The sequence below is a fragment of the Syzygium oleosum genome, unplaced genomic scaffold (genome assembly GCF_021117445.2).
Source record: "Syzygium oleosum isolate NSW1041296 unplaced genomic scaffold, Sole_v2.1 Sole_v2.04, whole genome shotgun sequence".
NCBI classification, from domain to species: Eukaryota; Viridiplantae; Streptophyta; class Magnoliopsida; order Myrtales; family Myrtaceae; genus Syzygium; species Syzygium oleosum.
The window spans coordinates 12362624-12377812 of NW_026607488.1; the positions used below are offsets into that span (position 1 = coordinate 12362624).

Consider the following 15189-nt stretch of genomic DNA (forward strand, 5'->3'; position numbering starts at 1 on the left):
TCAAGCAATGAGTGGAATTTGGATTGACATCCAGAAGATAAATATTGCCATGTCTTCTCCCAGTGAAAGTTTGAGAAGAATCTTTGCTTGTCCCTGAGCATATATCTTCTTGAAAGTTGATTCTGAATCATGTATCACACAGTTGGCTTATGCTTATCAAGTTGTAGTTGAGTCCTTTTACCAGTGAAACATCCTTGATTGTAAGTCCTCCGATTTCAACGGTTCCTTTGCCAACTATTTTTCCTTTGTTATTTCCTTCAAAGGAAACTTTTCCACCATTCAGACTTTGTAGTTCAGCGAATATGCTTGGATCTCCTGTCATATGTCTAGAACATCCACTGTCTAAGTACCACTTCCTTTTTCTCTTCGTGGTAACCTCAATTTCCACTTTAGGAACAGAGTCTGAATCTGAGTCTGAGTCTGACTTAGCCATTAGACAGAAATTTGAGATTTCTTCATCACTGTCTTCGCACTCTGTATCACTCCAGGTTTCTGCCTTTAGGGCCTTCTTTGCTTTCTCAAATTTGGTCTTCTTTTTCAGAAGTGGACAATTTGGCTTAATATGTCCACGTTTTCTGCAGAGAAAGCATATTACTTCCTTTGATCTTTCAGATTCATCGATAATCTTCTTTTTCTCAAAAGGTTTCTTCCCTTTGAGGTTTCTTCCTTTGATTTTCATCTTCTTATACTTCTTTATGAAGAGAGCTAGTTCTTCATCGTCAACATCTTCATCTTCAGAATCTGCATCAGAATCAATGTTAGTCTTTAATGCAATTGACTTATTACCTCTGGATTCATTCTCCTCATTCCGTTTCTCAGTCTCATACGATTGAAGAGTTCTAATTAACTCATTCACTGATAGAGGCTTGATCCTTTGTGTCTCACGAAGAGATGTTTTGATATTATCCCATTCCTTTGTCAGTCCTCTCAGTAGTTTGTTGACTTTCAATGCATCTGGGACTGGTTGTCCTTGATATGCAAGACCGTTTACTATGTCAGTAAACCTATCATACATATGAGCAATTGATTCTTCAGGCTTCAGTTTGAAGGATTCATATTGACCAAGCAAAAGATTGATTTGAGTTTCCTTGGCTCGATCTGTTCCTTCATAAGTAATGTGGAGAGTATCCCAGATTTCCTTAGCTGATTCACAAGCAGCAATTTTCTTATATTCAATAGGAGATAAAGCACAATATAAAGAATAAATTGCTTTGGAATCTAAGGTTTCTCTTTTGGATATCTCAGTTTGAGATAATGGAGGATCTGCTGCTTTGCTTGCATCTGCCTTTTCTTTTGAATCAGAAGATTTTGGGTTGACTCCTCTGATGATGACATCCCATTGCATATGATCAATTGACTTAATGAATGCCTTCATCTTATTCTTCCAGACACTATATTCCTTGCCATCGAAATATGGTGGTCTGTTGTTGCTTTGTCCTTCAATGAGACTTGGAGCACCAAAGCTAGCCATATAGATCGTTAGCTCATAAGCAAAACACTTCAATAAACAAGCAACCCGCTCTGATACCAATTGATGTAGCTAACAAGGATCACTTAGAGGGGGGTGAATAGGTGATCTTAAACAATTTTTATATTTTTATGCGGAAATGAAAAACACAGATGAGTCTGAATAAAATTCAGATTCAAAACAGATTGTATAGACGGTGCTCTTGATGTGCAGAATGTAAAATAAGAAATAAGGGATAGAAAATCTGCACACAAGTTTATAGTGGTTCGGCTTATAGTAAGCCTACGTCCACTCTCCTCATACTGACACCTACCGGCTGGATTTCACTATGTAATTAATGAGGAATTACAACTTTAGAGTGATAGCACTCTTGTGTATGATAGGACTCTCTATCTCTCACAATCACCCTTACAAGGTATCCCTCAAGATCTTAGTTTTGGCTCAGCAAGACAAGTAAAGAATGATCAGAGTAAACTCAGACTTTGGACTTGTTAATTCTTGATTCTGTTTTCTTCTGCTGCTCGTTGATCTCCTTAAATACTCATCTACTTCCATACTAGCCGTTGGACAGCTTTCAGAGGATCATCTTCCAATTTTCAACTTAGACAGATTTGTATAATAAGGATTGAGTAGCCGTTAGATGACAGATTCTGAATCCCGCTAATTCTGGTCGCCCATACAATCAGAATCTTGATTTTCATAAGTAAAGCTTTGTCCGTTGTAATGCATACTTGTCGAAGTGTTTGATTGTCCATTAATTATTGTCTTAGATTGAAACAATCAAAACTTTCCTTCTGTGAAATTCATACTGGGTCACTAGCTGTTATGTTTGGTTCTGAATTCTGCATCTGCATCTGAAGAACTTCTGCGTCTGCGTCTGAAGAACTTCTGCGTCTGCGTCTGAATAAATTCTTCGTCTGCATCTGACTAATTCTGCGTCTGAATCTCAGAACTAGGATAATGTGGGTCTTCAATAAAATATTTGACAATTTGTAAAGTCTGAATAACTTCCTTCTGAGCTTCCATACCTGGAATAAATTAGTTCAGAATAAGTTTCAGATTTACAATAAATTGGAAGGTTTTGTCAACTTCAAAATCAATAGGAGTTTTCCTCAACAACGGTGCCAGTGGGCAAATGGCTCGGAAGAGGTTTTGGGTGCTAGCGATGTCACGCCCCGAACCCCTACAAGCTTGCGACATCCTCTGCTCCGATCGAATTATTGCGACGTCCCAAGAACATCGCCGACCCAATCCCAAACATCAGAAACACATGCGGAAGCGAAATATAACACCCCTGACTATAAAGACGACTACAGGACAGCCAAAGAACAACAACCATTCATTTTATACAATACCAAAGCACCAAGCATTCAAACATCGTCTTACAGCCATACTTAACACACGTGCATCCACGACCACCATTATAATAAAAGGATCGGATGGTCTGGTTAACCTAGCTTCGCTACAGGACGATCTATTCTGCACAACCCCTAAAATACCCTAGGGAAAGCTGATGGTCGCCCTATTCCCTTCTGCTCCTGCGTCTTCTGGCTCAAGCCCCCGGAGGATCATCTGCAGCCCCACTGGGCACCATGGCGGTTCCCCAAACTCCAAAAAGAGGAGGCGGACCTCCCGGGTTTAAGGCTAGGGGTCTAAAATTGTTGGTTACACAACCATGAGACGAATCTCAATAAGTGTACAACCCCAAACCCCACGTAGGCACTCACGTACCGCCAAACGAAACACGCATAACACGCAACGATCAACCATACTCACAAACACATGCACACCTACCTGGAACCCATCATGCACGTTCATGCACGTCAGATAATAACACCGCCAACATACCACAATGATAAATCACAGTCGCACACGTGCCTCGATTATAAAGCAAAACCTACTTGGACACGTCCCATACCGTGTCTAGCAGTATTTTACTCCATAATCGAGCACCACAGCACTCGAGACAAACACACTCGCACACTGACTCACACCACGCATCACTTTCGCAAACCTCACACCTCAAGCCAATTCCCACTCAATCTCAACTTTTCCACCACTACCGCACCCGCGTAAAACGCATCAGGCCAACGGTCTTCTGACCTCGTCAGGCATCGTCATCCCGTCGGGCCGGGCATCGTCACCTCGTCAGGGATGGCATCGTCCCGCGTAAACGTACACGCCTCAGGACGGAATCCTACACTCACACTTCCTTCATTACCGCGCCCGCGTATAAAGCATCAGGCCAACGGTCTTCTGACCTCGTCAGGCATCGACACCCCGTCGGGCTGGGCATCGTCACCTCGTCAGGGACGGCATCGTCCCGCATAAATGTACACACCTCAGGACGGAACCTACCCCGCGTAAATGAACACGCCTCAGGGTACCACCTTTCCAACCATTCCAATCATCTCGTAACATCGTACCACACGAGCCACGCAGCCACACATATCACACCGCCACACAATCACATGCCCCACATACATTTCACCATCACACAATCACACCACACGGTCACACATACCCGAACGTTAATTCAATGCACCCACAATCATCCCAATTCCAAATCACAAGCTCACGATTCCGACATTCAAGCCGGCCACAATCACACGTCAATTTTCCCCACACACGTCACGCCAACACCGAACAATTCTCGAGAGAGAAAAACCGGGAATATACAAAATCGGGTTCAAACTGGGCAGTTGCGCAGTGACAGAAATCCATTTGAAATAAATAGTAAATAGACTCCAAAAATTCTGAAATTTCGATATATTGCATAAAACATCTTGATAAACATTTTCCGTGAGAACTCGAAACTCAGTTCCAACTGTAAACACCTCTTTTTGACACTCAAATCCGGACAGAATCCGGTTCACTCGGACAGCCCCTCAGACCATTAAAATACAACTCATTCAGTACCCAAATCACTTTGGAAAACTCTGCAATTTTTATGTGTCATAGAAAAGAGAGTCACCAACAACTTTCGTGAAGAAAGTTTATTGAAAATAGATCTGGAAAAGTTTATAAAAATTCGGTAAGACAAGAAGGTCGGGATGAACAGTGTTCCGGGCGGTTTCAATACGGTCTGAAAATGGGTTTTCGTACGACCCAAATGGTCTCCAAAAATTCCAAATTTAAAATATGTTATACTTCAAGATGTTGGGAGCAACTTTCATGAAGAAAACTTCTTCAAATTCGGCCCCCAAAATTCTCCACAAAAATGGCAAACCGGATGCGTACAGCAATCACGAATCCGAGAATCACACCAAATCTTACGGATTCAAACCGTAATCGTTCCACACATCACAGCCATCGTTGAGCCTCCAAATCCTCACAAATTTCTTCGCCAAATCAGTCCCCAAATCAGCCCACGACAACCAAATACCAGCCTTCATCTCAGCCCCCAAAACAGCCACATAAACCCCTAAACCGAACCCTAAACATGACCTACGATACCCGAAGTCCTAGGTAGTTCTTGGGGAAGACACTTACCCTAAAAGGCGAGACAAACAGGGCTGGACAAAAGCTGGGACAGCCGGCCCAGCAGCAGCAGCAGCAGCGTCGCCGGCGGCGAACGGCTCCGGCAACGGCGGCCTACTCCGGCGGTGCTTGGCCGAGAGAGGGAGAGAGATCGTGAGGGAGAGGGAGGGAGAAAACGGGAGAGGAGGAGGAGGACCGAATGAAGGGGAGGAGAGAGAGTGGGCTGGTCAGACCGGTCAAATATAGGGGCTTAGAGGGTGCCACATGTCACCGATCCGGAAATTTGACCAAAATACCCCTAATCCGACGGCCCTAATTCGTTCTCATCCAATAATTGATGGGCATTAAGGTGATTTGCCTCAATAATTGAGCTGGAAAAATCAGACTTCATTTATCCAAAATTATCCCAAAAATTCGGAGCTAAAAAATAGCCCAGGGGCAAAATGGTCATTTTTCCAGTCCCGGGGCGAAATTCCAATTTTTGTCTATACCGACCCCAAATGGGTGTGGCCAACATAATATGGCGTCGGAATCGTGAAAATAGCTTCTTAAGCCCTCGAAAATCGACTGCCGAGTTCTGGGAATAAAATAATATTATTTTTCACTTCCGAGCCAAAATTCCAATTTTTGACCGTAACCACTCCAAATATGCGTGGCCACCCTAAAATGACATCGGCCTCAAAAAAATAATCTCATACGGCCTCAAAATCGACATCAGTGACCAGAGGAGCAAAATCGTAATTTTTCCGGCTCCGTACCGAAATCCATTTTTTTTGCAGAAATGGGTGGCCCCAAGGTTGGCCAAGCCAAAAACGTCATCGGCCGCTCAAAATTGTCACTTTCAAAATTCTCGATTCCCGGGCCCGAATTCCAAGAAATGACTAAAATCGAACAATCGCGACTTTAGCTTATCTCTGGCTAACGGGTGGCTCATTAGGATTACACGCTCTCGACTCGTGATCGACACTAAGTCAAATCACGTTTAAGTTTGCTCGAACCTAGGCGACCTCGATTGTCATGTAATTGCGAGGGTATGTCGTTAGTTCCCTTCGGACACGATCAATCAAATAGATCGCTCTCTGTTGGCCCAAAACATTCCCTCGACAATCCTTATGGTCGAAGGTCGAACCAAGGTCGAGTTCTTTGGTCGTGCGAACTCAATCCCATGCTGGCCTTACCTCTAAGGTTAACATTCCGAGAATGCGCGGTTCCGGGTGAGATCTCACTATAAGTGTATTGGTCAAAATATTCATTTCATAAATCTCGGGAAAAGGATCGAAAATTCATACTGTTACAGGCGAAGCCAATTCTGGTATCCCGAATACTTGCCAGAACATCAATTTTTCATCCGCTGCTGCAGATGCCACTGTGCATCCAGCCGGACTCTGCAAGACAACTATGCGGCAACGAGAATCAGCAAAATGATCAACTCAACAAGCAAACTTCAAAAGTATTTGCACCGAATTGTGGATGACTATAATAAGCATACAAGTGGTACCTGTGCCAGGAACAGAACCCTGGATGTGTGTCCAGTCAGCTCTGCCATCCTCCCCATAGATGGATACTTCCAAAGAATGAGCTGGTTCTCAGTAAGCCCCGTGAGAGCTTGGCAATTCCCTCTCCCTCATGCTCCACAGCAGCGCACACACTTGAGAACTGGTGTCCACTGAATTCAGACACGCGCCCATGCACGTGTTCCAAAATTTTATGCTCCTATTGCTCCCTCCCGAGGCCAGTAGGTTGCTCTGAAACAGGCACCAAGCAAGGGCTTTCACAGCAGCTGTGTGGTCTTCGATCCTGTGAAGCCACTGAGTGCCTAAATTCAAAGAGGATCTGGACCTATCCCACAAGTAGAGGAGATTATCCCTTCCTCCGCTAGCGAGCTGTTTTCCCGAGGGCGACCACTTCAGCACGCAAACTTCTTGGCGACGCCCCTGTAGGTTCCAACTATGTGCGATCTGATTCTTACATCATTGTTGGTGATATTACAGTCCATGCCTCCTGTCGTGAGTATGTGACTATTCCAGGCCAAGGAACCAACTCGGAGTCGATGGCCTCCTCTAGAAGTTCTCAGCTGCATGAGAGGAAACGAAAATAAAAAGCAATTAACGCAGCCTGAATAAGATCCCGTCAGCCACAGACGAAACACTAATGCTATCAAAACAAGAAGCAACCAACTTACCTGTCTTTGAGCAACAAAATCCCATAGCTGGACATGAGAATTTTGTAAGCCAATGGCAATATTCTGACCATCAAGAGCCCAGCTCATGCTCGTGACAGGACCCTCCTCGTCATTGAAGGTCACCAGTTCTGTAGCAGAGCCATTGGAGGCATTCCACAAGTACACTGACTCCGAAAGAGCAATTGCTACAATATTGTTGGCACCCCAGTCCAGCAAGTTCAAGTAATAATCGTCCAATATATAAGGGGCTTCAAGCATCCTCTGGCAGGTCTATCAATCGACAAACCAAAGAAAAAATTGTCAAAACACTAACCCTATAGACTTTGACAGCACAAGCAAGGCTAGTACATACTTATGTTCCATGAAACAAATGCTAACTTGTTGATCAAGTTTTATGTCATGAATAGAAGAAACAGTAGTAGGCATGAATTTTAGGCTACCTTGGGTATTGATCGACAGGGCTTGGTGGATTTAGACTGGGAAGCAGCGGGTGAGAGCCAGCTTTGTGGGATTAGCTCTACGGGGGTTGGCGGCTTGTTTTTAATTTTTTTAATCTGAAAATCCTGCAATTTTCATACTATTCAAATGTTAACACGTAGATTTGCAGATCACTTTTTATTTAAAATTTGAATAAAATTTTAGGTTTTGATAGGAAATCCTGTATGTTCATTCCACCATTATAAGCATCCTCTTGACCTTCTTGCTAATATGCATTCCTAATTTCATACTTCCTTTGCTTTTGGATTGCCACCGCGTGGGTTTGAAGTCCCAAGTTCGGCTCCTCAAGAGTATCAACTTGTTGTTCAATTTCATTAGGGAAAAGCCCCGGTCCATCTTCGCCCCACGGTTCAATGTCCAAACCTAAAATGTTATTCAAATTTTAAGCTCAAATTTTAGACGAGATGCTTATAATTCTTTGCACTCTATTAAGCTCATGGGAACTGAACTTCGCGCGACGTCTGCGCGATTGGGGGCTGCAGCAACGTGAAGATCAGGACAGCAGTGGTTGTGACGAATTATTAGAATAATCAGCAAAATAAATACCCAACCCTCTTTAAAAAAACCATTTTGTTAGGGGCCGAGCTTAAAAGAGGAAAAAAGAGAAACTATTAATAAAATGCAGTAAATTATATGATCCAAAAGAGAGAGAATAAGAGGGAAGAAACAATTAATTAATGAAAAAACGCAGTAAAATTAAATGAGATATGTCGCAGACGTTTCAGAATTCAGACATTCTAAGACGGACCGGAACATCCCTGCACGCACACCCTCATCGTAACCAACCTCTCCCCTTCTCGATGGAATTGAAGGAGGGGTCAAGCTCCTGAACCTTTGTAATCTAGACCTGTAAACCCGTAATCTAGACAACTGTAACCCCCCCTAAAAAAAAAAAATTTAAAAATTAATCAAAATTTACGATAATAAAGTACCAGATTAAAAATCCCTCCCAGTTCAAAGGGTGTGCAATCCAAGGAGTAAAGTTCCCGAGGACGAGCCTGGCAGAGGGAAGCGCCATAAGCGATTGAAGATTAGATTAATTGCAGAAGGGGTGAAGGGCTCGATTGGAATTCAATAGCGACCAGCAGATGTAAAGATCATACATGACGGTGTGCCAACAGGGGAAGCAACCGAATTGGAGAAATTACCGGATTTTCTCGAAGATTTATTACGCTTTTTCTGTGATGTGCACAAGCTTTGCACCCCCCGGTCAGACAGCAACGTCACCTGCCAAAGAGCTTCCCACAATAGAATACGGGGATAAAGTTCGACCCCAAAACCCAATACCAATCGGTCCCCGAATCTCTCTCTCAAATCTCAAAACTCCAAAAACCCTTTTCCTTTCCTTGTTGCTTTCTTCACCTACTGTTCTGTCTTGTACTTAAGAGGAAAAATTACATTAGCCCGGGTCAATCCCTCTCCTACTCCTACCAACCAAAACCCCAAAGCCAATCTCTCTCTCCCTCTCTCTGCCTCCTCTCTTTCTCTGTCTAGCTTTCTTGACGCGTTTTTGCTTTATTCTCTTCTTTCTCTCCACAAACTCCCCAGTTTCTACATGCCCTTTTCCCTTCCTTGTTGTTTTCTTCACCAGCTGTTCTCCTTTATATTAGGCAGTCAGCCAATGCCCTCTCATCCCCAAAACCCAAAACCCAAAACCAATCTCTCTCTCTCTCTCTCTCTCTCTCTCTCTCTCTATAGCTTTCTTGACACTTTTTTGCTTTATTCTCTCTTTCTCTCCACAAACTCCCCAGTTTCTACACGCCCTTCATTGAAACATCAGAACCCACAGCACCCCCCTCCCCTATAAATAATCCAAGACCCCTTCGCCCCTTCCTCAGAAAAAAAAAACTCACTTCCCCATAGAAACCCATTCTCCCTCACCCTTCTCTCCCCACACCCGGCTTCATATCTCCTTCTTCCACGCCCAGAGAGACGGAAATGAAGGAGTTCTGGACATCCCTGGCCTCCCTGCTGGGTGTCCTGGCCTTCTGCCAGAGCCTCCTGCAGATGGTGTTCCCGCCGGAGCTCCGGTTCGCCTCCTCAAGTTCCTGAACCGGGGCCCTCAACTGCTTCTCCTCCTACTGCTACTACGACATCACCGAGATCGACGGCGTCAACACGTGACCAACGAGCTCTACAACGCCGTCCAGCTCTACCTCAGCTCCTTCGTCTCCGCCTCCGGTAGCCGCCTCTCCCTCACCCGGGCTGTCAACTCCAGCGCCACCACCTTCGGCAGCCGCCTCTCCAACAACGACTGCATCAACGATGTCTTTGACGGCGTCGTCGTCCAGCGGGAGCACGTGGTGACGCAGCACCAGTCCCAGAACTTCTCGTGGCGTCCCCTCCCCGACGAGAAGCGCGGCTTCACGCTCCGGATCCGGAAGCGCGACAAGGACCTCATCCTCGTCTCCTACCTCGACGACATCATGGATAAGGCCAACGACATCCGCCGCAAGAACCAAGAACGTCTCCTTTACACTAATTCGCGCGGCGGGTCGCTCGATTCTCGTTGCCACCCTTGGGAATCGGTGCCGTTCAAGCACCCGAGCACCTTCGACACGCTGGCCATGGACCCAGAAAGGAAGAGGCAAATCATGGAGGACCTCCGCGACTTCGCGGCCGGGCAGGCCTTCTACCAGCGGACGGGCCGGGCCTGGAAGCGGGGATACCTGCTCTACGGCCCGCCCGGGACCGGGAAATCGAGCATGATCGCCGCGATGGCCAATTTTCTCGGCTATGACATCTACGACCTCGAGCTGACGGAGGTGCACTCCAACTCCGAGCTCCGGAAGCTCCTCATGAAGACCAGCTCCAAGTCCATCATCGTCACCGAGGACATCGACTGCTCAGTCAATCTGTCGAACAGGTCCAAGGCGCCCCACGCCTCCGCATCCCGGGGCTACTACGACCCGGGTGCCCCCGACGCCGTGCGCGGCGGCGGCAGCGAGGACGGGAACAACAACACAATCACCCTCACGGCCTGCTCAACTTCACCGACGGCCTGTGGTCGTGCTGCGGGTGCGAAAGATCTTCGTGTTCACCACCAACCACACCGAGAAGCTCGACCCGGCATTGCTCCGGAGCGGCCGGATGGACATGCACATCTACATGAGCTACTGCTCGTACCCGGCGCTCAAGATCCTGCCCCGGAGCTACCTGGGCGGCGGCGAGGCCGAGGACCTCCTCGGCGGGGAGGCGGCGGCGGCGGGGGCCGAGCTCCGGGAGGCGGTGGAGAAGGCCAAGATGACGCCGGCGGACATGAGCGAGGTGCTGCTGATCAAGAACCGGAGGAACAAGGAGAGGGCGGTGGGGGAGCTGCTGGAGGCGCTGAAGGCGAGGGCGGAGAGGAACGAGAAGTACGGAGGAGGGATGAGGGAGGAGTGCGAGCTGAACGGGGTGGCGGTGGAGGAGCAGGAGGAGCAGGAGAAGAGGGCGCTGGAGATCCCCAAGGAAGGCAGCGACTGCGACGACGATCCTTCTTGCAAGAAGGTGGAGGACGATGAAGCAGAAGCGGGAGCGGAAGCGGAGAAGAAATTTGGGGGTTTGTCAGAGCCAATTCCTCTCATCCCCCAAGACCAAGACCGAGCGAGAGAGAGAGGGTGCCGCGTGTACGGGGGGTTTGTCACTGTCACTGTTCCATTTCTTTTGAGAGGGGGAAATTTGGTGAGAACGCTCGTAATGGACCAATGGCGATGACATTGACCTCACCAACATCCCCTCCACTCTTGTGAATTTGGACCATTCTATAAATTTTTAAAATTTTTGAATTTTTTTTTTCTGAAATTGAATTTTTGAAAATTTCATTAACCAAGAATTGATTTTTATGATTTTTTTGAAAATTTTTATGAATTTTGGAATTTTTTTAGATTTTCTAAATTGTTTTTACATTTTTTATTTGTGTTTTCTAAATTTTCTGAATTTTTATGAATTTTCTAAAAAAAATTTGATTTTTTCTGAAATTTTTTAAATTTTTTGAAATTTTTATGATTTTTCCGAAAATTTTTAATTTTTTTAGATTTTTCTGATTTTTTTATTTTTTTTTATGAATTTTCTAATTTTTTATTGATTTTTTATTTTTTAATATTTTTTGAATTTTCCCGCTGGATTAGTGAACCGGATCGGCCCGGTTCAACCCAATTCAATTTAGCCGAATTAGGCCTTGCCGGGGGCCGGTTGTTGGTCGTCTTCACCGACGAGCACGACGCCAAAACGGCGTCGTTAATACCTTCTTCATTGGGGCATTTGATCAAACATGTGGTGTGCATGATTCTGGTTCAAATGTTCTTGAGGCCGTCGGTTCAAGGTCACCTCCAACGACTTTCCGGCGGGATTTTAACCATTCCAATTGGTATAATGTTGAGTCCACATCATCCTCCAACTATCTAGCCTCCTTAGTTCGTCGTTGGACCATCGCCGGCCAGCAAAAAACTAATCTAAAACACCTAACTCGAAATAGTTTTAACAACTAATTTTAACATTCAGATCAATAAATCTAGCGCCCTAGCCATTTCTATCACTCAAAACGAAGTTCCTCCGAATTCTGGCGAGAAGGTTTAATGGTGGCCGACTCGGTTTACGCAAGTTTTTCAATCAGAAATGCAATCAAACAATGTAAAACGTGATCAGAATCAAGTTTTAAGCATCAACAATCAAGATAATTGCAAGATCTAACACGATGAAGTTCAATTGTTCAACTTGGAATTCTGAAAAAAAAAATGATGACAATTGAATTTTACCTGCTTCGTCGAGGCTTGAAAAGAAGTTTTTGAGCTAATTAGAAACTATAGAACTATTCCTTGACACTTGAGCTTTAGGCTGGTGGATTCAGCTTTGCCGCAACTCCTTTGGATCGATCAACCGAGGTCGATTTTCAGACCTTCTCAGTAAGCTTGGTTGCAGATTTACCGGTGAAGAAACTCACCGGCGAGACCGATTTGCCGACACTTTTCCAGTCGGAAAAGCGCCGATTGCTCGGCCTCATGAAGTCTCAACTCACTATCGCACTCAAACTCTCTCTTTCTCCCTATGGTTCTCTCTCCTTTTCTCTCAGTGATTTTGTCGAGCATGTTCTGTTCATCACGTTCAGTTTTTCTTCGTTTTTGTTCATCAATTTTCCCGCCAAAATTCAGTTAGAACTCAACTTAGAATCGGTTAGGATAATTCTCTGGCGCCAGTTGGAGATTCTCTGGCTGGCTAACTTGATTTTCACTTATTAAATTGATCGGGACAAGCTCATGAAGTCTCGGGCATGAATTGGAATTTTCTGGGTTTTATTGTGTTCTGGGCGAACTGGGTAAGGAAGAAGACTAACCTTGGTCGGGTCGGGTTGACCCGGTCGACCCGGTAGACCCGGGTTGGTCTAAATTCGCAAATTAAGCTCAATTTTGACCTAATTTTCAAAATTAAACCCCAAAATTGAATTCCTCATCACATTTTGAATCCAAATATGTGATATTCCCCAATTTTTGTCATAATAATGTCCAAGATTTTTAGCTTTTTATATTCGGGTTATTGGGGTTTTGTTCAATTCGATGCCCTAATGACCTGATTAGGCAAAATTGGTGCCAAAATTGAATTACCCACATCTGATTAACCCTAGAAATGATGGTCTCATGGTTCGACAATTTCGAATTGGACACGATTCTCAATTTGGGCTCAAAATTCCTAATTTTCAATTGAATTTTGGGGTTTTCTGATTTCTTTGACAAATTGTGCAATTGGACTGATCATTATGTAATTCAAGGTCCCAGAATCATTTTTTTTTAATACACTATGACTTAAAAATGACTAGAAAAGATTTAATTGCATTTTTGGTTCAATTCGAGTTTAATTTTGCCCAATTTTGGGAAAAACATATGCCCGATTGAGATTTTTCAAAATTGATGATGTATTAATGAAATTGGATTTAAAATAAGACTAATGACTATTTTTATGGAATTTTCTGATTCCATTTGCTATTTTTCTTGATTTTCTCACTCATTTTGACTAAAAGAAATTAAAGAAAAATTCAGGAAAATGCTAAAAAAAAAATTTAGCTTAGAAATAGGTTTCTAGGCTTGGCCAAGATTCCTAATCCTAATTTTGAGATTTTTGAAAATATGAAAAAAAAATGAGTTAAAAATCAGGTGTCAACACTTTGTTCTTGGAACAGCTACTTGTTTATTTCCTAAATATGTAATTTATGGTTGAATACTCATCAGAGTATCTTCATCCTTTGTATAAAGTTTGATGAAATTGCATTAAATTCAAGATTTGCTGGCATTTTGCCCCCTAAATCATTTACAGCTGCATTTGTAAATCCTTATCATCCTAAGCTCTTGCTTTCACTAGAAATCATTGTATATTGAACCTATGTCTATTAGCATAGTTAATTTGCATCTATCTTGTGGCAACATGGATAGTATGAGCCAGCTAATATTGAAAAGTTTCCTGTAGAGACATGAAGAAGTAGCTACTGTTGTGCTTCACCTTCAATAGATTCAACTGTCTCTTTCCCCCTTTATCCGCTAGTTAGATACCAACATAATGAGGTGATAGAATGACTTGTTGTCTAGTTGATACTTCAGGGGGTAAAGTGTGCACATGAAATGCAAATTAGAACTTGCCCATAGTTCGGTTTGTAGGACCAAAGGAATGTAGCCTGGGGATAAACATCGGGTAATTGTTGTATTGTTTCTCCACGTTTTGCTAGTGTTCTAGTGCATTAATTTTGCATGGTAAACATTCTTAATTTGTAATCTTGCCATACTCTTTGGAAATTTTCTGCGTTTCTACACTTGGCAACTTAGAATCTTTTTGGGTTTCTTTTCTATAGTTTGCTGATTCTATATCCGTTTGTCGTGCAGTGGTTATGCAATGCGGATAAGTCCTCTCACGAGCCACGGTTAAGATTGAAGTATGTTCCTCATCAGTTAAATGATGAAAAGTTTTTCTTTTCTGCTTTTCTATCTTGCAGAACTTCTAGTCCCCATTTGGCTGGCCTATAATTGACATCATTCTTGATTTCTTTCAGGACATTTTTTGGATCATTATATAGATGCTTAGCAAGGGGGGCAAGAGCAGTTTTCCAAGTTTGTCCAGAAAGTATAGCTCAGCGTGAGTTGATTTTGAGTTCTGCTATGCGTGCTGGATTTGCAAGTGGTGTGGTGGTTGACTACCCACACAGTTACCTATATTATTACTAGAACTTATTTTAGTGTTCGACATTGACGGAACAACATATGTTGTGCATATCTTAGTATGTATTCTGTTGTTTGGAAGTCATCTGTGAAGGTAAAATTTCTGACAGCGGAATAAGAGACCTTTCATTGGAGAGAAATGCCCTTTTCTGTAATTATTGGAAGTTGGAAAGTTGTGTGTGGATGGAAATGCTTTAATCAACATTGTAGATGATTTGTCTTGTAATTGAGCACTTTTGGTTCTGAGCTCTTAATATGTGTTTCCACCCCCACAATACCCTTTAGTATTGTCTTATCTACTCGTATCTTGGATTTTGATCGGATGACTCTCATTTGCAATGATACTGGAGTTTTTACATGGCTAGAGTCTATCAGAAAGGCTA

At 43.8% G+C, this 15189-nt stretch overlaps 1 protein-coding gene and 1 pseudogene across 1 annotated transcript; one reads left to right on the plus strand and one right to left on the minus strand.

The window, feature by feature from the left end:
• Positions 1-6534: 6534 nt before the first annotated feature.
• On the minus strand, positions 6535-7388 carry LOC115664261 (cell division cycle 20.2, cofactor of APC complex-like). The gene is made up of 3 exons (XM_056310406.1): positions 7131-7388; positions 6918-7022; positions 6535-6831 (listed from the first exon to the last, which is right to left on the minus strand). The coding sequence occupies exons 1-3, from the start codon at positions 7386-7388 to the stop codon at positions 6535-6537; spliced, it is 660 nt and encodes a 219-aa protein (XP_056166381.1).
• Positions 7389-9566: 2178 nt separating this feature from the next.
• Positions 9567-11324, plus strand: LOC115663635 (AAA-ATPase At5g57480-like; annotated as a pseudogene).
• Positions 11325-15189: the final 3865 nt, after the last annotated feature.